The sequence below is a fragment of the Etheostoma cragini genome, chromosome 20, assembly GCF_013103735.1.
Source record: "Etheostoma cragini isolate CJK2018 chromosome 20, CSU_Ecrag_1.0, whole genome shotgun sequence".
NCBI classification, from domain to species: Eukaryota; Metazoa; Chordata; class Actinopteri; order Perciformes; family Percidae; genus Etheostoma; species Etheostoma cragini.
In genome coordinates this window covers 5,229,244-5,256,574 of record NC_048426.1, presented here as the reverse complement: position 1 = coordinate 5,256,574, position 27,331 = coordinate 5,229,244, and the positions used below count along the sequence as shown (strand labels likewise).

At 40.0% G+C, this 27,331-nt stretch overlaps 4 protein-coding genes across 8 annotated transcripts in view; 2 read left to right on the top strand and 2 right to left on the bottom strand.

The window, feature by feature from the left end:
* zfyve26 (zinc finger, FYVE domain containing 26) overlaps nt 1-9,178 on the top strand; it is a 37,860-nt gene extending 28,682 nt beyond the window's left edge. For 3 of the 5 annotated variants that reach the window (XM_034858035.1, XM_034858036.1, XM_034858033.1), the window contains exons 35-43: nt 174-392; nt 808-1,005; nt 1,551-1,631; nt 1,745-1,866; nt 2,282-2,456; nt 4,943-5,002; nt 5,353-5,535; nt 5,668-5,718; nt 7,291-9,178. In XM_034858035.1, coding sequence (XP_034713926.1) covers nt 174-392; nt 808-1,005; nt 1,551-1,631; nt 1,745-1,866; nt 2,282-2,456; nt 4,943-5,002; nt 5,353-5,535; nt 5,668-5,718; nt 7,291-7,500 — 1,299 coding nt within the window. In that variant the 3' untranslated portion in view covers nt 7,501-9,178. The remainder of the gene's footprint in view (nt 1-173; nt 393-807; nt 1,006-1,550; nt 1,632-1,744; nt 1,867-2,281; nt 2,457-4,942; nt 5,003-5,352; nt 5,536-5,667; nt 5,719-7,290) is intronic. The other 2 variants (XM_034858037.1, XM_034858034.1) reach the window with 1 other exon arrangement.
* Nucleotides 9,179-10,153: 975 nt separating this feature from the next.
* Nucleotides 10,154-19,946, bottom strand: rdh12 (retinol dehydrogenase 12). Its single transcript, XM_034858060.1, has 7 exons — nt 19,757-19,946; nt 19,041-19,159; nt 17,563-17,718; nt 17,345-17,449; nt 15,064-15,273; nt 12,946-13,135; nt 10,154-11,153 (listed from the first exon to the last, which is right to left on the bottom strand). The coding sequence occupies exons 1-7, from the start codon at nt 19,831-19,833 to the stop codon at nt 11,051-11,053; spliced, it is 960 nt and encodes a 319-aa protein (XP_034713951.1). The 5' UTR covers nt 19,834-19,946; the 3' UTR covers nt 10,154-11,050.
* A 936-nt stretch (nt 19,947-20,882) lies between these two features.
* Nucleotides 20,883-24,918, top strand: vti1b (vesicle transport through interaction with t-SNAREs 1B). Its single transcript, XM_034858064.1, has 6 exons — nt 20,883-21,160; nt 21,279-21,337; nt 22,455-22,652; nt 23,102-23,275; nt 23,365-23,426; nt 24,014-24,918. Exons 1-6 carry the CDS (start codon nt 21,064-21,066, stop codon nt 24,111-24,113), a joined length of 690 nt encoding a protein of 229 aa, XP_034713955.1. The 5' UTR covers nt 20,883-21,063; the 3' UTR covers nt 24,114-24,918.
* Nucleotides 24,919-25,892: 974 nt separating this feature from the next.
* Nucleotides 25,893-27,331, bottom strand: part of arg2 (arginase 2) — a 7,765-nt gene continuing 6,326 nt past the window's right edge. Inside the window, exons 7-8 of the mRNA XM_034858059.1 lie at nt 26,999-27,135; nt 25,893-26,856 (exon numbers count right to left, since the gene is read on the bottom strand). Coding sequence (XP_034713950.1) covers nt 26,666-26,856; nt 26,999-27,135 — 328 coding nt within the window. The 3' untranslated portion in view covers nt 25,893-26,665. The remainder of the gene's footprint in view (nt 26,857-26,998; nt 27,136-27,331) is intronic.

Here is a 27,331-nt window from a genome sequence, read left to right as displayed (position 1 = left end):
CCCACGTATTGTTTGGTGACTGGGTTGTCATGGTTTCTTCGCATTGAGGGGATTCTAGTAAGTTTGGGCATGTGTGTGTATGTTGGCTTCTATTGGTCAGGGGAAAAAATGTCTTATAAAGGATGACCTTTTCCAGTGGTGTTTCTGTTGTCTGTGTGTTCCTGTGTCTGTAGCAGGCTCCCGGTGAGGACATCTTGGCGTCCCTGCGGCAGCTCGAGGAGTTCCTGTGCGAGGCCGGTCCTGTGGATCGACCAGAGGGTCAAACACAGAGCAACAGCCTCCACCAGGAGTGTCTCTACTACCTGAACACATATGGCACTCACCTGGCGCTAATCAGCTTCTATATGCGTCATGACTGCATGACGGAGGCTCTAACATACCTGCTCAACAAGGTGAGACTTTGGAGGTAGATTAAGAATGTTTTTTAATTAGCCAGCCTGTTTTGATAAATCAGTTTTATTTAATTGTCAGATCAACAATAAGATTATCATGCAACACCAGTCTGTACTTGAATATCACATTGCACTTTTTTGCAATTCTGGTTGGACGCAAACTGCGTTCCTTTCTCTTTGTAATCTGCCCAATGACAATAAAGTTGAATCTAATTTAATGAATTGACAGCCGGCTGTTGCCAAGATTTTACTTATATAAACTCTAAACTCTGTCCAGTGAACATGGTCCCTGTTTAGGCATAAAATGCATTTAAATTACATTTTAGTACCCTGTATGTTCCAAAGTAGCGAGCTTTAGGATGATCAGACCCTTAAACATGTTAAACACAAGTTTTTGTACTTCGTCATGGCTCAGGAGTGCCCAGATGAGGTATTTCTAGAGGGTGTGTTGCAGCCCAGTCTGGAGAGGGGTTGTCTTGGCATGCTGCAGGGCATACTGGAAAAACTTGACCCTGGTCTGGAAACATGCAGCCGCTACCTCATCGCCTCCTGCCAGTTCCTGCAGCGGCGGGGATACTACAACACTCTCTACCAGCTCCAGCAGTTCATGATGGTTAGAGTTGATCATGTTGTTGTTGTCATGTACACTTTTAATTATCATTTGAAGGTGAAAAGAAAAAGTGGGGAATTTCCTCGCTTGTTGGAAATACTGTAAATTAAAGGGACTTAGTCAGCTGACAATTAGCACACCTTAAAAAAACATTTTTTTCCCATTCAGGCAGGCCTTTAGAGTACAATATGAATGCCCCAAGCCTTGTGGTTGAAATGTGTAAAAAAATTACTTAATGTTTGATAAATGAAACAACATTGTGTTTGTTTTCTTTTTTCCTACCACAATAATCATGTTGCAACCTATTAGATTAATCTTTTGACCTTTGCAGGGGTCCTGACCCCCAGGGTTAGAACCACTGCTCCATACAGACAATCTAATAAAGGCAAAATGGCCCAAAAAAGTCCCAAACAGATCAAGACACAAACATTTTTACATTTATTGAACGTTTATAATTTTGCATCAGAGAGCGATGTGAGTAAGATGTTTTTCAAATAATGAATCATTTTGTTGTAATATGTAAAATGCTTGTTTTTTTACTTTGACAGGATCATGTTCGCGCGGCCATGACCTGCATCCGATTCTTCACCCATGGAGCCAGTTCATACTTAGAGCTGGGAGAAAACCAGGTATGTATTTATATATTTATTTCAGTTTTTCCAGAGTTATGCAGTTATTGAAACCTTGTGAAAAACATCTCTGCTCATGTGAGAAAGTTGACCCTGCTCTTTGCCTTTTACAGCGTTGGTTGGTCCGAGCCAAAGAGCACCTGAAGACGTACCTGCAGGAGCAGCAGGGCCGCGGCGCTGCCAGGAGGAAGTCTCAGGTCGTCAGGAAGACGATGTCAACCAGTGACGTGTCCAGGTTGTCCAAAACATCCTTATTTCAAATAACATGACAGAAAGAAATCCTTTTTATCAGCCTTAAGATAAAGTTTCTTTCAATCTTTATTTGTATATTTCATATAATATTACTACCACTTTTGTTTTATAGATAGTAATACCATTTATTTAATATTAAACTATTAAAACACGCCGTTACAAAGTGCTACACACACTTGCACAATACATTTGAACAAATAAATAAGAATAAACATGAATTACGGTACAAAAGGCAGTACGAAGGGTGATGTAGCCATTTACAAGAAGGCTAGGGTATAAAGGTGAGTTTTTAAAAGACACTCAAAACCACTCCAAAGATGCATGTTTGCTACCTGTCAAATAGACGTTTAGGTCTTGTTATTTAAAAGTATGGACCTTTTTTGTCTCGTTTTTGTTAGGCATATGAACACAATTGAGCTTCAGCTGGAGGTAACCCGTTTCCTCCACCGCTGTGAGACCGCGGCGTCCTCCAAGTCACCCAAGACCAGTACACCTTCCTCCAAATCCCATGGATCCAGCTCACCGCCTACACTGTTTGGAGGAAGCCCCGTAAAAGTTGAGGTTGCCTGCAAGGTGAGCTTCTGGTTGGGATTATCCCAGTACTTCACTGGGGTGGCAGTAGCTCAGTCCATAGGGAGTTGGGTTGGGAACCGGAGGGTCACTGGTTCAAATCCCCGTATGGACCCAAAAAGTTGTGAGCGTGGATTGGTGGCTGGAGAGATGCCAGTTCACCTCCTGGGCACTGCCAGGTGCCCTTGAGCAAGGCACCGTACCCCCCGACCGCTCAGGGCGCTGGTTCAGCTGGCAGCCCACTCACTCTGACATCTCTCTATGTATAGTGCATGTATAGGTCCTGAGCATGTGTGTGTATTTCAGTAACCCTGTGTGTGTGAGTACTAACAAAAGTGTGTACACAGAGTGTAGTGCAGTAATTTCCCCATTGGGGACTAATAAACAAATTATCCTTTTATCTCTTATCTTATCACTTCCTGTCCTTCAACATCTATAGACTCTTCCTGACCAGAGGGATTTTTTGCTGTTTCTACAACATAACGTTCCTAGAACCCTTTTTTTTTTCTTCTGTTCCAACTGGACCAATTTGGGGATTATTAACCCTCATGTTGTCTGAGATATATCTGTAATATGGTTTTTTTTGTAAACCAAATTACCACAAAAATGGATTAGATTCCATACAACACTCTTTGCAAATACAATTGATCACTTTCATTCTTGACTGAACTCGACTGTACGTTCCTCTGATCTTAAATATTAGTCAAAATAATTCATACCTTCTGCTTTAGTAACTCAAATATTAGGTATAATTATATATAAATGAGGGCTATTGACCACGAATTCCCAAGAATACTGTAAAACTAGTGGTAGTAGGTGGTGTTATTGAAAAAATTTTAAAGTCTGAAAAAGGACAAAAATGTCAAATGTTTGTCTGTTTGTGACTCTTTCAGCTCCTACTTCAGGGCAGGGTCTTTTCCCTTTTCCACATAGGAACCCTTAGCAACCTAGCAACATCTGAAACACAAACAGTACATATGGCGTCACTGTCTGTTGCAATTCCCCTACGTATGCTAACTCATAAGACAAACATCACGCATTTAAGCAGCTAATTGTTAGTGCTAGGTAAACTTACCCGTTGTTTCATTTGCCTGTTGCGCTCTGCTCTTCTATCTCCTTCCATCATATTAATTAGGATCATATTACACTGGAGCTTTTGATTTCTGTGTTTCTCTCTTAAGTACTCCAGCCTAGTCTTTAAACACCGCCATGGTATTGTATGTGGCGCTAAAGTGACAATGCTATTAAGACCATTGCCGTGCTTGCATCACACCCTTACCCCTCCTACCAGTTCCACTTGGCCAGTGCAAATGGCAAAACCGGTTTCGGTTCACTTAGAGTAGTGCAATATTACTGACTTTATTAATGTGTTAGAGGAGTGGGAGTTTTGTGAAAGGTAAAACTAATATTTATATCTTAAAGCACTTTAATGTATTTGTTTAAAAGGGATACACTCTCAATGTTAGATGACATTTAGTTCTTGCTCCCCACGTGTTTGAATGCACTTAGTTTAAGTCACTTTGGGCTAAAGCATTTACCAAATGAATCTAATTTAAAGGTCCCATGGCATGAAAATTTTACTTTATGAGGTTTTTTTTAACATTAATATGAGTTCCTCCAGCCTACCTATGGTCACCCAGTGGCTAGACATGGTGATAAGTGTAAACCGAGCCCTGGGTATCCTGCGCTGCCTTTGAGAAAATGAAAGCTCAGATGGGCTGATCGGGAATCTTGCCCCTTACAACGTCATAAGAGGAAAGGTAACCTCCCCCTTTCTCTGCTTTGCCCACCCAGAGAATTTTGCCCACCCATGAGAGAGAGACATCATGGCTTTCAAACGAGCAAAGTGGCAGTTGGTCAACAGTATTAGGGGACCACAAAGGTCTATATAAAAGAGACTTCAGATACAGTATTAGGGGACCACTAAGGTCTATATAAAAGAGACTTCAAATATGGTATTAGGGGACCACTAAGGTCTATATAAAAGAGACTTCAGATATAGTATTAGGGGACCACTAAGATCTATATAAAAGAGACTTCAAATATGGTATTATGGGACCACTAAGGTCTATATAAAAGAGACTTCAGATACAGTATTAGGGGACCACTAAGATCTATATAAAAGAGACTTCAAATATGGTATTATTGGACCACTAAGGTCCAAATAAAAGAGACTTCAAATATGGTATTAGGGGACCATTGAGGTCTATTTAAAAGTATCCAAAGAGCACCATGTCATGGGACCTTTCAACTTCTGTTGTCTTATACTTTGAGGGCTTTAAGTTGGATGTTTGGTTTCTAAAAACCCAAATAACATGGATATGAATAAGTTGAACTCGATACATACATACATACATACATACATCACACATACATAAGAATAAAAATAAAAACTGTGGATTGAAAATTGATTGTTTTCTATGTTTCATGTTCATTGTACATCTCGTACATTTATCATCAGTAAATGTCTTCAATTTGTATTATTGCAGGTAATGCTTGGAGGAAAAAACGTAGAAGAGGGTTTTGGCATTGCATATAGAGTCATACAGGTATGTTGTGTATATGTTTTCTGATAAAACGTTTGTTCGTACAAGTATTTGTTCTTTTCCTTTCAAATTTAAGAGTGCGTACCCTATCCAGCGTTTTACATTTGTCCTTTACCAGTGAGAATTTTTCCCACAAATGCTTGTATAAATCCATTCAGAACCTTTTGAAATATCCTGCCGGTAGACATAAAAAAAGATCCAGGTACAATGGCAGAAGATTAAACCCATTTTGTAATTTGGTTAAGAACATTAAGAGTTAACTAGACTCACTACAAGAAATACAGCCACAAATTACGTCTGCCACATTGAAGATAGCCGAGAACACATATGTTCTCCCTCTCCTCCTGCCTCAGGACTTCCAGCTGGAGGCCCAGGCAGTATACATGCGGGCTGGCCAAAGGCTCACCCGCCAGAGGCAGTATGGAGCCGTACGGCAGCTGCTCAAATGTGTCGGTGAATCGGGCACCGCCACCAAAGACGACTGCGACGCCCTCATCCTCAGCTGCGTGTCCGTTGCAGATAAGGGACCGGCTGATGTGAGTGACAGAAACTTTTTGATCGTTGATTTGTTGACCGACGAGGATGAGTCACCGAGTGTACTGTGAAAACATCATGACCATGACTTGGATCTGTGCTGTCTGACTTTTGCTGTCCTTTATGTGATTAAGGCCAAGGAGCTGGAAAGTCTCATTCTGGAGACCAAGAGCACAGAAAGCAAGGTAACAGAAAACTCACTGACTTCTTCGCTTGTTTTTCTAGCCTAAGGCTTTTTTTTTTAATCACACTTGGCGTCTTTGTTTGACACAAGAAAAGGTTAGGGCACTTTTGTAGTGGAAAAAAAGAAGAAGTTGGCAGTGAGGAAAATAAGTATTTGAACACCCGGCTCTTTTGCAAGTTCTCCCACTTAGAAATCATGGAGGGGTCTGAAATTGTCATCGTACGTGCATGTCCACTGTGAAAGCTGTGTGCTTTGGGTCATTGTCATGTTGGAAGACCCAGCCTCGACCCATCTTCAATGCTCTGACTGAGGGAAGGAGGTTGTTCCCCAAATTCTCGCAATACATGGCCCCGGTCCTCCTCTCCTTAATACAGTACAGTCGCCCTATCCCATGTGCAGAAAAACACCCCCAAAGAATGATGCTACCCCCACCATGCTTCACAGTAGGGATGGTGTTCTTGGGCTGGTACTCATCATTCTTCTTCCTTCTCCAATCACGGTTAGTGGAATTATTGTATTGAATTGTAGCTGATAGACAGGTGTTCAAATACTTATTTGCAGCTGTATCATACAAATAAATAGTTAAAAAATCATACATTGTAATTTCTGGATTTTTTATTTTAGATTATGTCTCTCACAGTGGACATGCACCTACGATGACAATTTCAGACCCCTCCATGATTCTACGTGGGAGAACTTGCAAAATAGCAGGGTGTTCAAATACTTATTTTCCTCACTGTAGCAACAAAAGATGGTCTTGGCTGCTTTTTGTAACCAAACCTCTGTATAACAAGAGCTACTGTTACACTATCCAAGAGGGCTAGATAAAACAAAGGGATCTAGTGAATGAAGAGAGAGAGGGAGCGGTGCTACTAATGGTGTCAGATAAAACAAAGCCACTTCCCTGACCAATGAGCACCAAGTCATATCATAATACTCACCGTGCTCCAACTCTAGCAAAACTAGTCTATATATTGGCACCTTCTCCAATTTTCTTGTTGTTATGGAAACAACAGGTCTCGCTACTCCAATTGCTATTGGTCAGCTGTCGAAAAAGCACTTATCGTAGGGAGTTTTATACCGAAACGTTTAACTTTTTTCAACTTGAAAAAGATGAACTGCAGAAATAAATCGTTAGCAGTGGCGTTGAAACTTGATTTTTTTGAAACCACATTTAATCCATAGATTATAATGTAAAACAGACGCTGGCAGCTTCAAAAAAAGACAACAAGAGTGGACATAGCCTTAGGCTGTTTTTAATATTATAAATATGTCTAATATATCACTTTGGTGACATATTAGATAGACAGTGACAGCAATTCTTGTTGTTAAGGTCATCCTTAACCCTTTGCTCCTAATTGTTCCTGTTTACCAATGATATCACTTTTTTTTTGCTGCTGTTTTTTTTTTTTGGGCTGCTCGATAATCTCTGGACGAGAATAAACTGCCCAAGAATGTCAAACCAGCAAAAATGATCCTCTTCACTTCTGAAATGTTCATAGACACCCAGGAAGTTGTATAAAAGAAAAATCATTGCTATTTAATTCTCATCACATCATCCCCATGTCTGCAGATCAAAGCCTACCTGCTGTGCAGTAAACTGCGCCCAGCGTACCTGCTGGCGGTGAAGCTGGAGGTAAGCCGAGCGGGACCGCTGGTCCAGGACGTCCTTCAGGCCGCCGAGGGAGCCCAGGACTCAGTGATGCAGAATATCTGTAGCCAGTGGCTCTCTGAACACAACAAGTCATCTCAGCAGCGCCAGGGCCGACCCAATGCCAGGTAAAGGCACAGTCGGCACAACAAGTAATTACACGCGCAGCACTTGAAAACAAGGGAGCTGCAAATAAGAGGATCCAGAGCAGCTGTTGCACATAGAACATGTTGTGTGCCCCGAAGCTGCAGAGTGTCAGAATGATTGATATACAGCACACTTTACACCCTAACAGTCCCATCCTATCATGATCACTCGACAGTGTACATGCTGAGGAGCTGATATGGGGCACAGAGTCCAGATCATTTTGGTGTCTACACTCAAATCCGACTGGACTTCTATTGTTAGAATGTCGTAGTGAAAACCTCCAAGTTGTTAAATTCCAGCCTTGCTGCAGGGATGTACAGGTGTACTCACCCCATGACACAACTGTCACGTGTGGTCATGTATCATTGATGCTGCAGGTGTTCGGAGGTGGAATGGTGAAGTGAAAACTCTGTTTTTCAGCCTCGTGTTACTAATTCAGGAGAAACATCTAGAAACCCTTTCTCTCTTTATGTTTATGCAGCTTTCCTGTCTGTGAAACTGACAAATCACCGCCGTGCTTTATTTCCATTCTGGAAATAGGTTTGCTAGTACTTCTAATCTCTACTCCATTCGAGAGGGAACAATGTTACAACAACTATTGCTAACTGCAATGTAAACTGAACTGTGGTTCTTTCACAATTAAAACATATCTTTATGTAAGTATTTGAGTCAGATTAGTCTCCTACCTCAGCCAAAAGGGAAAATATCTTTAACTGACTGGAAGGCCTCTGACAAATATGTTGCCTGTTTTTTTTTTTTTTTTTTGGGGGGGGGTTTCATCCTTATTGGTCCTGTGTGTAAATTGACTCGGATGTAATGCAATGAGATGTCCTCTGCCAAGAACGGTATATGTTGAAGAAACTGAAAAATGTAGAATCTCTTCTTTTTTTTGGTAATTTCTGTTGAAGCTGTTAACCTGTTTTATCTGATATTGTACAGCACATGTTTGGCCAGCTTTTAGCATATATATTCCCTTTTGGTAAGGGAAGTTAATATCAGACAGAATTGCAAGTACTTTAGGGCACGTTGAGACATTTCCAAGAAACGTAAAAGTTTTAGGTTGGATACAGAAAGGGACCCACTTTTAGATCATGTTATTGATCAGGATTAATTCATTATCCACATTATCAGCTCTCTAGTCATCAGTTTATTCTGTGGACGGCTCGTTTTTATGTCTCATCATGCTCATTTTAAATCATGCTTTTCACTTTGTTCTCATGGGAGACATGACACACATCTGTCTAAACCATATAAATCCACAATAATTAACTTACACAGTCAAATAATGTTAAAAAAAGGGATTGAACTTTTGCCATATATTTTCTTTGGATGTTTAATTTAGTTGTTTGCCTGTTCTCTTTCACAAAGCTACATCCTGGCCAAAACTAGATAACACTTCATTTTGTATTGTCCCCATAAACCATATTTTTAGTTCATTTACAGTCTGAAGCGGCCTGTTGAAAGATTACATGGGCAAGGTTTTTGGTCTTGTCTTGCTTTGTTGTGCTGCACTAGTCTGAAGACCGAGACTGACCAACTTCCTGTGATAGGAAGTGTTGATTGGCAAGACATGAAAAGAAGCCAGTGTAGACATTTTTGCACTCTAATCCTTCTTAACTCAGACTGTTGTCTCATCACTGCCGCACTTTATACTTAGTGACTTAAATTAAAAAAGTCTTTGTTAAAAAATGTGAACTATGTAATACAGTAACTGCTGGGACTATTGATCTTGAAATGTAATCAATTTCTCCATCCCCTGTTCCAACAAATGTAGTAATAAAACAAAAATGTATACACTCAAGCTGAGCTCAAGTTTCTTTAAATGAAAAGAAAGGTTTGACATGGGGATTACACTTATTTGTTTTCTTGTTTAGTTAGTTAGTTAGATAGTTTTGGTATTAGTTAGTGAGCTGGATGAGAAGATCAATGCCACTCTTAGACATGAGAGGGTAAGAAGTAAAGAAGCACAATTCCACAACTGTCGAACTTGTCCTTTGCACACTGTGCTTAGTCAGTATGGATGACATTCCACTGCCAGGGATTGCTTTAGGTGCCACCGGAAATTCCACCGGATGTCTCTCGTTTTCGGCTGGATGTCCTGTCCTGTACCTTCCTCTGCAGCGCTGTGGAGTGCGAGAGTGCGGCAATGCGAGACTACACTGTGACCAATTTATATTTCTTCTGTGCAGCGAATCAACTTTATCCAACATTCCATGGCTTTAGATGATCATACATCAGCTGAGCTCATTCAAACTAATTACCAAGGGCTTGATGGGCCTAAGCACCACCTTTACCATATATTACCACATATAGATCAGCTGAGCATGTATGTGCCCTATGTATATGCTTGTGCCACTGCTGAGTGCCATTTTCCTGGGGAAGACCCGGCTGGGTCATAACATTGCAGCACAATAAAACGTACGGGAGAATTAGCAGAGTGCAGACATCTCATTATTTCCAGTTGGATCCAGCCCCTTTTTTTGCCCTGCACCTCACCGGTGGGGATGCGCACGCTACCACTACTGCTCCATATGGCTTTAGATGAACCATTCCTCTATTTTTGTGTACTAATCCAGATCTCACTTCTCTTGATTTTGTTGATCTCAAACTAGAATTTTAATGGATTGATCCAAGCACCCTTATAGTAATATCTCCGTTTATTTACATCAAATGTAAACATTCAACTCTTAACATGAATGTAAATGTAGTAAAAGGCATGTTTCACCGGTATAAAACACAGAATGTAAACTCTTGGTAACCTTGCGTGTGAATGGGGAGATCCTTATAAATGTAAAACTCTAGTTCGTCCAGGAATGTGCCGTTTCTGGCAATGCAAATGTAAAAAAAAAAGAAGGTTATCAGCAGATATATTGCAACAACATGATTCTGAGTCTGATTTGGTTAAAATAGAAGAAAAAAAACTTCTCATAACCTACATTGACTACAATTATCACAAAATACATGTATGCGATTTCAAGCGGTAATTGTGGCTCAGACTGATGCTCAACTTAGCTGTACTAATTATTCATTGAGCTGGAAATACTTTAAGAACCCCTGCAAATGTTTAGAAACGCTGGCACAAAAGTCAACCAATTAAGCTGCAAATTTTGGAGAAATAGAAGAAAAAAACCATTGATAAAGATGCTGGTCATTTACCCTGGCTTAACCATTCACAGTATCCTACAGCATTACAATACATCAAGTTGCTTTTTTGCCTACACTGTATTCACATTGTGTCACAAAAATATAGAGTCAAAAAGTTATTTGTGGTTACATGTTAATACGGTTGAGTGGTTTTGGTTTGAGGAGCTGTTGTGGGTCACCAAAACTACTCAAGTTATTATAATGTAAATTACTGCATTATTACACAACAAAAGCAACTTCTCATTATAGTACCTCTTACAGGATTACCTGACTGCTTACTAGGTAAGAAATGCTCAAAGTACAGAACATCAAAACCATGATGAAATGAATGATAAAAGAAAGCTTATGGACTCCTTCTGAGAGCTGAGATAGGCAGTTGTTAAAAGTCAAATCAGTCCCACTCGATACCAAGAAGCTCACAGCTGACGTCCCACAGTCTCCTCGCGGTCTCCTCGTTTCGTCCCTGTGGGGCTACAAAGGCGGGGGCGCAGTCACTGAAAGGAAAGGAGCGGGAGCGATTATTACACGAGGGCTGATGATGTTGTGTGTGAGTCATCACCCCAGTTCTAGTGATCTCATTTCTCTTCAGTGGTGGAAGAAGTATTCCGATCATATGCTTAGTAAGTTAGTTGCTCAGGAAAAGTACTAATACCACACTGTGAAAATACGGTAAGTCCTGTAAAAGTGGCATCAGAAAAAAATTTACTTAAAATGTTAAAAGTATAAGAAGTCAATGCAGAAAAATCCTCCCATTTTAGAAGACCATCAAAACAGTTCTATCAATCAACTACGTGTTTACTCAGCTCATCATTTCAGCTGGACTTGTAGGCCTTTATACGGTCGGGTAGTTTAATTTATAATAAAACATGGTATTTTATAAACTGCATGTGTTTGTGTGCAGAAATCTGTGTAAAGTAACTAGTAACTAAAGCTGTCCGATGAATGTAGAGGAGTAAAAAGTAGAATATTTCTCTCTGAGATGTATCGGAGTAGAAGATTCAAGGTAAGTAAAAGTACCTAAAATTTGTACTTGGTACAGTACTTGAGTCAGTGTACTTTCTACATTCCACCACGGTTTCTCTTTGCTGATAGCTTGATAATAAAGCTTGGTACCAAAGTATTTTTCCAGTTGTTTTTTAATCTGGAAGGTCAGACCCAGGCAGACCCAAGGAACTTATCGTGTCTTTCTTCCTACTGTATGTTCAAATGTTTCCCTTCTTATCTAATTACATCTCGTATATCTCATCATTGAATTTTTACAATTTTTTGTTTGTATATTGTGTTCTAAATGTCTGTAATGTAGGCTACATTGAAAATGAGGGCTTAACGTTGATATCATCATATCATATCATAATATCGGTAGCAGCCAAGTTGTTCGGCAGCCATCAGTAGCCCAGAACAGGCAAACCCTACACCGCCCCTTAAGAAGGCCTAAATAATGCAAAAGGCAAATGTGTGGCTGTTGAAGCCATTTTAGTTAGATTTTCCTTTTTTTTAAAGATTATTTTTGGAGAATTTTAAACCCACAGGACAGATGAAGACTTGAAAGGCGAGCGAGAGGGGGGGGGTGGAGTCAAACCCGCGGCCGCCGCGTCGGGGAACAAACCTCTATATATGTGCGCCTGCTCTACCAACTGAGCTACACCAGCCAAGGATTTGCCATATTTAATTCATTATTATGTTCAGCACATGATTCCTTTTCTGTTGTCTTTTCTGACGCCAATGAATGGAAATGTGTTGTGTTTAGGTTTTGTCCTTTTGTTCATCGTTGCTATTAGTGTGATAGTATGATGTGACTTCGGATAAGGTGATCTGTATGTGTGGTGACACCAGTTCATCATAAGATAACATTAAAAATGACAAACTGTCTATAATGGCTCAACTAAGTTGGAGCATTAGATGTCATTAAATATGGCATAGAGGTTTAACTCTAGGGGGCTGTATTCCATATTCAGAAAAAAGTGGAGTGGGATTTACGGCTCTCACAGGACTGTTCCCCAACACGTTTTGTTACGGCCCTCGGCGTCAAATACTGACGCACTAGGCCCTCACATGCACTAACATGCATGTGCAAGGGACAGAAATGCTCAGATTACAACACACACGGAGGGAGTGGGACTTCATTCTCCCTTCAGGACGCCATTTCTCGACTATATCTTTACATAAAATGACATACACTGAATGTTGAGTGCACCTAAGAGGATGACAAATGGATGCAGACTTTCATCCAGTACCCATTTCCGATGCCCGGGTCTTTCAAACATATTTCTAGCTCTAGTCGCCTACCTGAAGTGTTTCCCAGAGATTGAGTGCAGTTCCTCTGCCACAGCACAGTAGATGCTGGTCTGTGCTCCTTCCCGCGGGGTTTTTAGGAACGTGGAGAAGACCGTGAAGAATATCGTCATGAGAGTCGAATGTCTCGTCAGGTCAGAGTTCACCGTCCCGGGGTGGACCGAGTTCACAGTCACATTGCTACCTGTGAAGACAACAGAGTAGAGTAAGCATTAGTCCGTGTAGACAACGTTCCACTAGGCGAAATGTTAAGGTGCCGCCGGAAATTCCAGCAGATGTCCCTCTTGTAGGCCGGATGTCAGACGCCGCCTACCAAGATCCTGGGTCTGTCCGAGGTTTCTGCCTAAAAGGAAGTTTTTCCTCGCCACTGTCGCACTGTTGCTTGCTCTGGAGAAAACTACTAGAACTGTCGGGTCCTTGTAAATTTTGGTGTGGTCTAGACCTCCTCTATCTGTAAAGTGTCTCGAGATAACTCTTGTTATGAATTGCTACTATAAATTAAATTAAATTGAATGTCCGTCACCTTCCGCTTTCTTTGTGTTGGCCTTCTAGCCTTCGGTGGATTCATGAGGACTCTGGTTACCTGCTCTCCTATCCCAGAATGCTGTGTGGACTAGCCAAATGCCCAAGTAATGGCTATGCAGGCCTGTGTAAGCATTGGTGTTTCAGCGGCAGAATGCTCGCCTGCCAAGGGGGGGCGGGAGGCCTGGGTTTGATCCTCGGCCAGTGCAACACTGTTTTGGGTGGCTGTGACCCAGAAGTAGAGTAGTTCAGCCCTCCAACCACATGTCAAGACCCTGAAGCCCAAGATGCTCCCAGGACACTGTATGCGGCTGCCCACTGTTCCTAATGCTTAGGATGGGTTAAATGCAGTGATTCAATTTCAATACATTGTACTGTAAGATTGTATGTGACAAATAATACATTTTATTCCAAATGTCAATATGGGTGACATTCTTTCTTCTTTCTAGCAGTATCAGGCTGATCATTATTATAAAAATGAAAATGAGATCAAGTTGAAGGGGAACCATGCAGTTTTTTTAGCTTAATTCACCTTAACAGTCATTTAATGAATGGTTTTGACTTTTTTTCCGAGTTGAATGGTGAGAGTCTAGCGGTGGTCCCTCTAGCGCCTGTGAGCAGAAAAAAACAACCTTGCAACACATACAGTACGTCCATTCAGGAACCGGCTAACATGGTAGCGATGGAGTTTTTCACACTGTCGTCATGGCCGGGCCCGGCAAAAAAGAAGCAGAAAGCTAGGAAAGCGTTGTCGGGGGAACAGAGACGGAGGAAACGGCAGACTGACCGAGGGAGGGGTCAGACACAAGTAGACACAGGAGGGGGGGGCTCTATAGTGAAACCTGCCAGCAAAAAGCAATGGCCAAAACTGCATAGCGCCCCTTCATGCGCCCTCATGCTTTCTTTTATTTTTCATTACCATTCATTACTGGCAGTCGCTCAGTCTGTAGGAAGTTAGGAGGGGAACCGGAGGGTCGCCAGTTCAAGTCACCATGCGGGCCAAAGCACGAAGTGTGGATTGGTGGCTGGAGAGATGCCACTTCATCTCCTTCACTGCCAGGTGCTCTTGCGCGAGGCACTTTACCCCCCCTCCAACCGCTCAGGGCGCTGGTCCAGCTAGCAGCCCACTCACTCTGACATCTCTCCATTACTGCATGTATAGGTCCTGAGCGTGTGTGTGTGTGTGTGTGTATTTCAGGCCTGTGTGGGATTCCTAACAAAGTGTTCACAGAGTGTAAATTGTAATTTCCCCACTGATGATGTATAAATTAAATTACATTTCAGGCAGAACAATGCATTCTCCTCCTGAATTTGATATGTTACTGTCTCAGTTTTACTTACAAAATGCAGAAAGTAGAGGCACACCATCTGTGAATATTTTTAAATATTGGTCAAATGTAATGGGTGTCACATTTTAGAGCAGAGCTATTCATTTACTTGTATGATGTTACATTTTATGCTGTTGTGCACTACGTGGTTTTAAAAACGCCAGAAACAGAAAGGCTGGTTCAGACGAGTTGTTCTAGTCATCTTTTTTTTTACAACTCTGTTTCATCTGGCCATTCTCCCGTGTTCTGTGTGTTTGTTTACCTTTGAGTCTACGTGCAAACTCTCTGGCAAAGAGCACATTGGCCAGTTTACTCTGGCAGTATGCCAATCCACTGTTGTAGCTTCCCTGGCTGTGGAGGTCATGGAAACGAATCCAGCCGAAGTTGTGAGCCAGAGACGAGACCACCACGATCCGGGCCGGCGCGCTGCGCTTCAGCAGCCCGATCAGCAGCGACGTCAACAGGAAGTGCCCTGGCCCGACGGAAGAAACACAAGCAGTCAGGGCTGAACACACAAAACAAGACCTTCAGCTTTCAAATTCTGATCCTGTCAACCAAGAATGAATAAAGCGTGAACCCACTTCAACTTCATTTTACAGCTAAAATTGTAAGTTAACATTTTCCACATAAAGTGACAGTTGGTTACGGTAAGTAGTACGGGTGGGAATCACCAGAGGCTCCACGATACGATAACACCACGATACGATAATATTGCAATACTCTGCAAATTTTACAATTTATACCCTTTGTTCCAACTTTAAATTTGTTCCAGTTTCAAATGGTGTCCCCAAAAGGAAACTTTGTCTACATCTGTTTTATCTAAAAAGCAGTCAAGCAGACAAACTGACCAACACATATATAATAATAATTAATTATGAATATATATATTAATTATATTAATTAAATACTAATTATTGATACTTGGTGCCTATGTATCCATACAGTACTGCTACTGAAAATATTGCAATACTATTTCATTGCGGTAATTCACCGCGATAATCATATTTTAAATGAAAACGATAAATCGATACAGCATAGGATCGCAATCATTTCCCTGGAATTACCGTATCGATACACAGGCGCCAAGTATGGATCCATTATTATATATGTGATGGTCAGTCTGTTTGCTTGACATTCCCGTTTTGCAACAATAAAATTGAAGTGATATGAACAAATAGAGAAGTGTTTCTTTTTAGTTAAAACAGATGTTGACAAAGTTTCTTTTGGGGACATAAAATAAACTTTAAGAAGTTTGGAAAAAAGGTTTTAATTGCAATATATTGCAGAATATTGCATTATGTTTAAAAATCGCAACAATATCGTATCGTGACATACGTATCGCGATGATATCGCATGGTGAGGCGTCTGGTGATTCCCACCCCTGATCCCTAGTTCATCGCGGTGGAGTCTTGTCCTTATGTGATCATACAAGCATATAATTGACCACATTTTAATTGCCAATGAATAACTGTCATTATCCAAAAGCAGATTCAGTAAAAATTACACCCTGAATTATGCTTAGGACATGTGTATCTATAACTACATCGGAATGACTATTGTGTATGTCCTAGCATTTACAGTAAAATAAAATATTGGGAGTCTTAACATCAGTCCGTTAAGCATGATTAGGCGGATTAACTGGCCTGAAAAATGATAATCCAATAGACAAATCAATCAGTTACTCCGTCATGTTTTCATTCCTGTTTAAAGTTTCATTTATTAACCCTCATGTTGTCCTCGGGTCAAATTGACCCATTTTCCTACATCAATGTTCTCTTTAACTACCCAATTACTTACCCAAAATAACATGAGTGATTCCACACAACGCTCTTTGGAAAGTACAAACTTCTACTTTCATTAATTTTGGGGGGGTCTTATTTCATTTTATAGCATTTGAAAAAAACAAACTGAAGTGGTTTTGAAATGGTATTGAGTCAAAATAGACATTCAGGAGATGGGTGGGCAAGTTAGACGAGTGGAAGATACATGTCCAGTATCTGGTTAAAGGGGGGTGGAGGGAGGGAGTGGGTGGGATTGGATGTTCTATTCTAAAAGCAAGAAAAATGTCAAACCTGCTACCCTTTGTTATTCCCAACACAGCCTGTAATAATTTGTGAGGTTTGAGCAACATTAAAAAAAATAAAAAAATAAAGTTGACATTCCAGTCTGTGGTTATTCATCAACATCTATTCCCTTAATTTTAGTCTAAATAATTCCCAATAGTCTAAATTATTTAGTCTAAATAATTCTGCTTTTCTAACTCAAACATTAGGTATAATTTCCTATAAATGAGGATTATTGATCATATATTCCCCCTCAAAACTGTAAAACTAGAGAGTTAGTGTTACGTAGTGTTGAAAACGTCAAAAAAAGTGACAAACATTGACATAAGGCATCATAAGTGTTGCAAAAAAAAGGAACAAAAACGTAAGACAAAGTTAAAAACATTGATTAAAAGCCATAACAAAAGTGTTGATTTTCAATTTTGACGGGAAGACAACACAAGGGTTAATAGAGCGGAGTACATTCCAGCGCAGTCTCACCCAGGTGATTGACTCCGATATGCATCTCAAAGCCGTCCGTTGTTTTTGTGTAGGGGCACATCATCACCCCGGCGTTGTTGATAAGGATATGAAGTTGGTTGACCTCTGAAGAAGAGAACAACACAGGGGGACAAAGAAGAAGCACGGCAGCTGTGACACCTGGTCAACATTAACCATCAGGGCCCTGTCCGGCGTTAGATGTGGGACTCTGCGGTTACCTCGTAGGAATTTCTGCGCAAAGGCTCGTATAGAACAGGTGTCAGCCAGGTCCAGCTCACGGACCTCCACTTTAGCTTCAGGATACGCAGCTCGCACACTGGCCGCAGCGTCCTCTCCTTTGTCCACATCTCGGCACGCCATGATCACCCGGGCCCCTGAACGTGACAAACAAGCAGCCGCTAAACTATGAACAAAACAGAACCTGTGTTAAATCATAAATCACAGTCTGGGAGGCCATTTATTGAAGGAGGTCTCTGGTCCAGGCTTGTGGATCAGGGATGTAGGATAGTATTTGTCAAAGTTGAATGATAATCTTCAAGAGAATATATCATGACAGACTTCTAAAAATGAATTGTTTTCTAACAAGAATGCACATCACATGTCCGTCAGTCAGTCTGACATTTCTTCCATTTGTGAAGACGTATACGTGATGTAGTCGCCGTCAGCAGTACCGTATAAACAGAGGATATTTAGGTGAATCGTTACTAAAAAAGAACATTTAAATATTATTTTTGCATTTTTGATACTAGAGGAAATAATCAATTTAAAAACAAAATCAAGATACATACAATTTTCTTTTCTTTTTTTATCCCAGCCCTTAAGCAAAGCATTACTGAGGTTTAACATCTTTTGGTGCAGTGAGGAGGATATTGTTGATTGGTTTTAAATATTCTGCTCATTTTCAGGTTCATAATTGTATTTTGAGGTTGTACCAGAATAGGTTTCCATGGTTTCATTTTCATAAAACACCATATTTTTTGTTGCACCGCACATTGCTGCAGATCCTGTTTCCCCCTGTGTGTTTAGGTCTCGGTTTTAGCTATGAAGTGTGACTTTTTTCATGATATGGGTTCACCTTAGATATCCTTTAGACTTCCCATGTAATGAAAGTTTTAAGCTTTAAAAAAAGAATACAATTACACTTAATATCATACATCTTAGTAGGTTGGTTAGACCAAAATGAAGGCCTGCAGTAGGTCACCAACAACATAGCTGACCTAAAGGGTCTGCTCTAACGGGCAACGTGACATGAACACATATATAACAGACATTTTGAAAGGTGTTACTAATGAAGTCAACGCGGTCTCTCCCAGTGAGTTGTGACAGTGAGACAGCAGGCACAACATCAGGACCCTGCAGCTGGAGCAGCTTAAAGGAATCCAGCCATCAGTCATTGTTATCATTTCGCACCTCTGGTTTCCCTACTGTAACATACAGCCAAGACATTAGGACTGGAGTATTGTGAAGAGTCCAGTCTGATCATTTCTCTGCACATCTGTTTGGTTGACATTGTGTATGCATAAATAAAATACTCTTAATGTAATAAAATACATTTACTGATTTCATTCTTTTGTACAACCCAACAGAGACTATTGTTTTCTCTTGTACTTGAGAGAAGGAATTAGGGATTAGATTTGGGTGTAAAGAGGTGCTATTAGTCCCTGTCACGGTGCTGTGTGTAAAACAAGAGAGTCACCTCGCATTGCCAGGTCCAGGGCAGTCTCCTTCCCGATCCCTGTGTTGGCCCCAGTGATGAGGACTGTCTTCCCATCCAGTCTAGCCGGGGACATGCACACTCCTCCTGCTGCATATTTTCTGTTAATACACAATGGCCACTGATTTACACAAGTAGCCACTGAACTGCAACAGGCGGCTCAATTTGCAAGACAAGTAGCCCCTTCTGCAGTCAGTATGGATGATGTCCTCCTTAGGATTGGACATATGGACAGCCTGGTTTAATTATTCACAGAGGAACTTGGATAATGAACAGTGCTGGAGTCGTACGACCCACGCCACTGAGCGGGGCCGCCCTACAACCAATAGCTCTGTTGGAGTAATGCATCCAAATAGAACTCCTCCCACGCTCAGCCTCCTGATAGGCCCGAGCAGCTCAGATGGAACACCGTGCAGAAACTCCCACAGCTCCATCACTGTTTCATTGATTTTCTGCTTCAATATCAGTCAGCGTCGTGTGAAATAATAGTTGATTTTAAAGAATTCCCCCCGGATTCTTTAAAATGACTACCAGTTGGGTTAAGCGGGCGGACAGTAATCCATATTATGCAAATAAACCTCATTGTAATAATTACATCATTGTAATGCAATGCCCTGTCAACCAAGTAACGACCTACCCGTGATGTGCTAAACACTGGATTTATATGAAAATGAATGGCTGTATGATTTGCTGCTTACCTTATGTGTGGTGCGAATAAAATCACCAGTAACGTCACCACTCCGAGGCCCGCGACAATCACTAAAAGCACCATCATGCCACGGATGCGCCCTTTTCTGTCTCTTCCAGCAGAATGCCACCGATCTGTCGGCAGAACAGCTGATGTCAAAGCATAGAGGGGTGTAGAAGAGCGAAGCACGGGTAAAAGCTACACCGCGAACGGTATTGTGGGATTGTAGTTTTTACATCCTGGCAAAAGACGAACTGAAGGCAGGCTTTTACGTAAAAATTGCGCCCATGTTTTTTATTTACCAGTTGGTTTTAAAAGATAAATTGTAGAATACTTTGAATGTGGGTATTAGATAATATAGCCTAAATAATTCAGATTACCTTATCAGAATAATTAATACAAGGACAATTTCATTTTTTAAGAGTTTTACTCTCCATGAACCTTTTTTGACCTAATGATAGGCTACACATGATTTTAAGAACAATAACTATTCATTACTATCAAGAAGAATAAACACACAAGAAAAGGAAAGTAAGAGTACAATAAGCAAACAAAATACATAAATATGTAAATGGTTAAATATATAAAATAACTTTAAAGACAAAAGAAAATCAAGTTTCTGCTTAAAATTAAATAACACAAAAACTTGAACATATCTATCTATCTATCTATCTATCTATCTATCTATCTATCTATCTATCTATCTATCTATCTATCTATCTATCTATCTATTTATCTATTGATCTCTCTATCTATCTATCAACAACAAACACACCCATACATATTTTAGTAGAAGTAGTGTTTTTTATATTTCTTTTTAATATTATTAATAATTTTACAATAGTAATAAAAAACAATGTGGTTGTACAACTGTCAAAAAGTGTTTTGAGGTAGAAGCAATAGGAGTTAATTGAACTTCATTTACCAGAAAGCGGGGTGAAAGCTGTCTGTGTTGTGCCTGTATACAAACGTCATCTTGGTGCTTTTTAAATCCTTTTCATCAAAATTTGACATTATCTTCGTAGCTTGTTAATCCATAGAAATGTAATTAGTGAGCATGTTTCATTTTTTGGTTATTGAAAGAGAATACCGAAAAATTGTTTGATTGTTGTTATTTTTGTTCTGGAGTTTCAGGCACTTGATCACGAGGTCCATCGTGCGGAAGTCCCGAGGATCTTATTATCGCCAAAGCAAAACTAGTAGCTAGATAAGTAACTTACAGTTGTGACTGTAACTAGTGTTGTTTTTGTTGTTTTTAAAACAAAAGTCGAATTAGTTTTTTTTTACGAAAACGCAGCTGGCTACAGTCAATGCAAAATGTCGTCGGAAGAATTCGAGAAGTTGCACGAAATCTATAAATCACTGTACGAAGAGCTCAAGCTAATGCCAGAGACAGCTCTGAAAAGCCACGGAGGTAAAGAGCTCAAAGAGCTGTTGTTGTTTTACCAGCTAACGTTATAGCTAACTGTGTAACAAACTCATCAGAAGATGTTTTCTGTGCTGTGGAACTGGAGCTTGTGTTGTCTCTACAGAGGAAAGGAAGAGGTTGGTGAGGACCTTCGATGAGAGGCAGGGGGAGGCTGAGGAAGTGGTGAGCACCTGTTTATGTATTGGAAGTCAAATGTGCTAGCTAGCTAGCTACGCACTTTAAGAACAGCTATTCTTTCCCATTATCGAAATGAACAGCCTTGGGTGAAATAGACCTGCTTTTACTCACTTGTTTGAAAGCCATAGTAGAACTTAAACGGGTTAAGTTGTTTTTGTTTGGCCAAGTATAACTTTATATAGCCTACACATGACTGTACAAGCAATTTGAATCTGGTTTTTAAGTTACTCACCACCTATGTTTTGGAAGTGAAATATGCTAGCTAGCTACGCACTTCATGAACAGCTATTAATAGTCTTTAACATTATCGAAGCGAACAACATTGGGTAAAACAAGCCTGCTTTTACTGCCTTAATTGTTTAAAAGCCATTGTAAAACTTGAACGGTTTAAGTTGTTTTTGGTGGTCAAGTATAACGTTATGTAGCCTACACGTAACTGTACAAGCAATTTGACTCCGGTTTTAAGTTACACACCACCTATGTTTTGGAAGGGAAATATGCTAGCTAGCTACGCACTTCATGAACAGCTATTTTTAGTCTTGGGTAAAACAAGCCTGCTTTTACTCACTTGTTTAAAAGCCATAGTAGAACCTAACCGGTTTAAGTTGTTTTTGTTGGCCAAGTATAACGTCATGTTGCCTACACATAACTGGAATCTAATAAGGAATTTGACTCCGGTTTTAAATTACACACAGCTCATTGAACATTTCACAGGAAGAACATATATTTTGTAGATGTCAAACATCATTCTGCTAAGAATTAGTGACAATAGCTACACAATAATGTACTGGAGTCAAAATTACAATATGTTTCTTGTGAAATGTAGTGGAGTAGACGTATTAAGTAACATACAATGTAAATATTCAGGTAAAGTACCTACAAATTGTACCTTCTGAGTACAGTTCTATTGACCTCTGGTATTGAAACCAGCTCTCGCTGGTTCCATTTGGCCTTTGGTATCAAGGGAATTAAAAAGCATAACCTGATCCAGTAATTGTTCTGTCAGTGTACTTTTCATATCACTAACATGCACTGGGTTCAGAAACACTTTACAGAGAAAGATCTTTCTCTGGAATTACACTATTTTCTTATCTTTTTCCAGTTACAAGGAATGGAAGAAGAGCTGCGCGCTGCCCCTTCCTCTTACAGAAATGCAATGAGTACAAAGCTGCGCATGTACCGCAGGGATCTGGGCAAGCTGCAGAGGGACATGAAAAACTCTGCTCCTGGCTTTAGTTCTTCTTCCCAAACAATGGAAGGAAGTCATCGTGCCATCTATTCATCATCAAACCAACAGAGTGTGAGTGTGTGGCTTATGTCAGCAATTCATTTTCAAGTCATGATCACATCATCATTTACGTGATTTTGAGTATGGCTGGGGTTACTTAATGTCAAAAAATTTCACAATGTGAAAGTTTCATGCCATGAGACCTTTAAATATCAGTAGATATTTTCAGTTTGGCTCTAAGTCTCGCAGATTGAAAGCAAGAAGCATACATCTCCTTTTGCTGAAGGAATGCAGGAAATTAATAAATTAATCATGTAGGAGTTTGAGGACAAATTTGCACAGTAAGATGGACATTTTCTACCAAATAACTTCTGGAATGTAATTTAAAAAATGGATTACAAAGGAATTTTAGGGATAATAGATGTTTTTGTCCCGCATATGATTTCTCTTGCTCTTCTGTTGTGTGTACAACTGGTAAAATTTACCCTGGCTGCTTCTGTTTTTTTCGCCCACCTGTGCAGACACACCAGCAGTCCCAGAGAGCTTTGCTGCTCCAGGGCACAGATGCTTTGAACAATGCCACCCAGAGTATTGAACGAAGTCAGCGCATTGCCGCGGAGACGGATCAGATCGGCACAGATATCATCGAGGAGCTAGGAGAGCAGAGGGAACAGTTGGACCGCACCAGAAACAGAGTGAGCACTTAATTGTAATTATGTATGTATACATATACATACTGTATGTATTTATTTGTTAAACCTTTTTTCTTTTATTTATTTTGTAGTTGGTGAATACTGGAGAGAACCTCAGTCGAAGTAGAAAATTTCTTCGGACCATGTCACGGCGGTAAGTGCTTCCCCTGAAGAGGCTTTACATTTAAATTATCTTTTTTTTTAATTGATGCGAAATTATTGAATGCTAAATATCTTTCTAGAGTTTGATTTACTCTTTGTTATTTTGTTTGCCTTTCATTGAATATGAGGTCCTGTTGTCTCTGTAGCTCTCATAGTATGACACAAGTACTGTGTTGTACTTCTGTGTACACTGATTAATGCATTTCTGAAAAAGGTACCAGTGATCAGGCCTGCTACCAACAATAATTTTAATACATTTTTCAATCTATAAAATGTCAGAATAAAGTCATACAGTAAATGCCTAGTATTATTTCGTCTTCACATGCCTTGTTTAATTCGCCCACCAGTCCAAAACCCGAAGGTATTCACTTTACAGTCATGAAAAAAAGAAAAGCATCAACTCCTCACATCTAAGAAGATGGAAACAGGAACTGTTTGCAGTCCAAAAGGATACATCGATTATCACTTTCTTTTCTGTCTTTTGACTAATCTTTTAATCATCTAGTTGTCATTTCATTAAAATACGTTTGTGGAACAATGAACTCTGCATATTGTTGACTTTTTCTTTTTGTCTTTTAGGCTCGTGACGAACAAGTTGCTGTTAAGTATCATCATTTTAATGGAGTTGGCCATTCTAGGTGCTGTGGTTTATCTCAAGTTCTTCCGAAAACAGTCTTAAGCTCTGGATCTAGGGCATACAGACTCTCCACGTCTGTCTCCACTGACTTTCCAGTAGCAATAATGCTCCTCTGCTGCATGCAGCCAACTGTTTCTATGAGTGCACATAAGGACAATGAGACGATTCAGTCTTAAAGTGAACATTTTACTAAGAGGGGATTCTGTCCATGGACAGGTGAAGTTCATTTGACAGGAATGATGTTAAACCTGTTAATGGACCAAACGTACGGTAAACTCCATGCCCAACACTGTGACTTGAGATTTGCACTGTTTAGTCAGACTGTTGATGCCAGTGACGCCCTGCAGGATGATTTTCTGGATGTGTGCTGCCTGCAACAGACCCCAGAGATGATGTAGGATTTTTTCATGCCTGAGTACGATCAACTTACTCCCACATGTAGATTCTCCGCTGACTGTACTTGTAAAATGTTACTGTTCAATTGGTGCAACAGTTCTGGGAGGTTTATGAATCCTCAGGATTGGTTCTAAATACAATTGTATTGTGCAATTATGTTATTTTAATACTAAACTGTATTTGATGAAATGGCACCAGTTGAATCTATTTTTGATTCGCCGTGATGCCCAGTATCTAAACGGATGTAATGACCTCATGTTTCCGAATTCTAAAGTACTGAGACCTAAGGCCAAATTTGTCAGAAATGTAAATGAAAAATGGATGCAAACTCTTAATACAAAGCAATGTTCTTTTTAATGATGTCGAATCACTGTATAACACAATTTCCTGTTAGGCTTCAGTATTCCCTATTTGACAGTCTACACCTCATTAAAGCTTATCTTTAACCTCACCCAACCTTTGCATTGTATTTGATATTTCCAGGGACAGCAGCCAGACAGGCCAAAGTTAGAAAAACATCCGCTGAGGAGCGACGTCACCATAATTTGTTAAAGACTAAAGCCCAAGGCCAGGTTAGTGCTTGGTAAACAGCATCTGTTACTATGGAATTCAATCTCAAATAATAGCTGATAAGGTTATTTTTAGTGCCGTTTTAGAAGTGGCACATCTGCCACAATGTTTTTCTTCCGCATGCCTTCCTGGTGTGATATCAAGTACAAACACCTGTTTGGTGACCTGCTTGTGTGCATCACGCTTTTATCTGAAGTATTGTGTTCACTTTTCCTTAAAAAAACATAACAAATATGCACATCTTTTTTGTTGTTGCTGTTACTACAGCAGTACTAACGGGAAACACCATGGTTGAATAAACACATGCAAATTCCGTAATATTTTCATTCAACAAAACATTTTTATTTGATGCAGCAATACTAATAACAATTTATAATAGGCCAAACATTGACCATTATTTCCTTCATGTACCTAATTCATGTTTCAGTCATGCTATCACCATGGCTCTACAAATAGGAGGGTCAGTTGGTCCAGGCTATCTCAACAGTTATTGTGTGGATTGCTATAATAATAATTATAATAATTCATTGTCCCCAGAGGATGAATTGTAATGACATAGGTGATCCTGATATTTCTATGCTAGTGTCACCAAGAGGTTCATATTTGTGTCTTAGTGAAATGGCCCATTGGATGGTTTGACATCTGTTGAGGATGAATTGTAATAACTTTGGTGATAGTCAGATTTAATTTTTTCATCATCTAGCATGACGATCAGGTCAAAATGTAAGTTGTCAAACTCTTTGGGTTGACACAACTAATTGCATTCCCATCAGCCACTGTTTACTTTTATGTTTAGTTATATACCTATTAGGTCATGAGACTATGGAGGAAATAAGACACCTGTACACATGAACGAAAAATGTAATCACATTTATGGAAGACCAAAATAGAAACTCTTTGTTATAAGGACAATAGTTGGTTAGTGACCACATCAACCTTAATTATGCAATTTCTCTTTTTTTTCTTTTTTTTTCCAGATTTTCAATCAAAGCCGGTTATTAACAGTTTTCAAGCCAAATAATACTTATGTTGTCAATAAATATGTATACACAGTAATTCTAGAACATGTACTGGTAGGTTCATAGTGAAAATAAAAAAAGTAATCTCTAAAGAAAATACAGTAATCCCAGCTGGTCCAAAAGTGCAAACACATCCTTTCTATTTTTTAGTAACTGGCACAGCCACAAAACAGTTGTCAGAGGCCACATTATACTGTGGAATTCTAACCAAGTCAAACTTGGTTTATCATATCTCCTGAAGCGGGTTCATTCTCTTCAAAAACCAAATACATAATAAATATGGCAGCTGTGTCCTCGAACATGTCACATGTTTAACAGGAGCAAAATAACTTAGTAGCACTGTTTTGAATTAAATGAATGAAGTGTAGCAGTCGATTTTATCAAAAGCTTTTTGTTTTAGCATTAGTAATGTGAACTTTTCTCCTCAAATATGTAAAGCCATTTTTCTGGTTGAATTTAAAGATTCAGACATTATTTAGTTTTCTTCATGAAATGTAACAAGAGAACAAATTCTTTAGCAACCATTAGATTCAGTCTTTAGTCTTGTATTCAGAATTGCGGAATGCTCAGGGATGATGTTGATATAGTTCAAAGCTTTGCTCCATGCTCTCAGAGGCAAAGCTGCTCTGTGTCGTCCTTCACAGAGGGAATCTCATCGATGGCAGCGTGAGCACCTTCTCTCGTCTGTCCCAGAGACGATGCGATGACGTCGACCGCTAAAGCGGCGGTGGCCGCCACGGCTTCGCGGTTGGCTCCCAGCACTGGGTTCACTTCCACCAGGTCCATGGCTGACAGCAGACCTGCACATCAACACATTCACATGTAAAATACAAGAAACTTGACAATAAAAAGTCCTTAAAGGGCAGGGGGGAGAGGAACAAATTCAAGGTATCTGAAACTGTCCTTATAGGATGTTTTGACCATATTCGTAGTCATCTGTACCTGTGTTATGGATTTCCTCTGTGATGTAGATTCCCTCCCTGTAGGTCAAACCCCCGTTTACCGGCGTTCCCGTGGCTGGAGCCAGAGACGGGTCGAACGCATCGATGTCGAAGCTCAGGTGGATCGGTCGCTGTTTTCTGTACAAGAAGGTGAGAAAGTTGAAAGTGGATTTAAAGTTCACTCAGACATGAGCAATCATTTGGTTTTATCAAAAAAAAAAAAAACTTTTAGTACAAGTTAAGTATTAAACCTAATAAATACAGTGGTGTGAAAAAGTGTTTGCCCCCTTCCTCATTTCCTGTTCCTTTGCATGTTTGTCGCAATTAAGTGTTT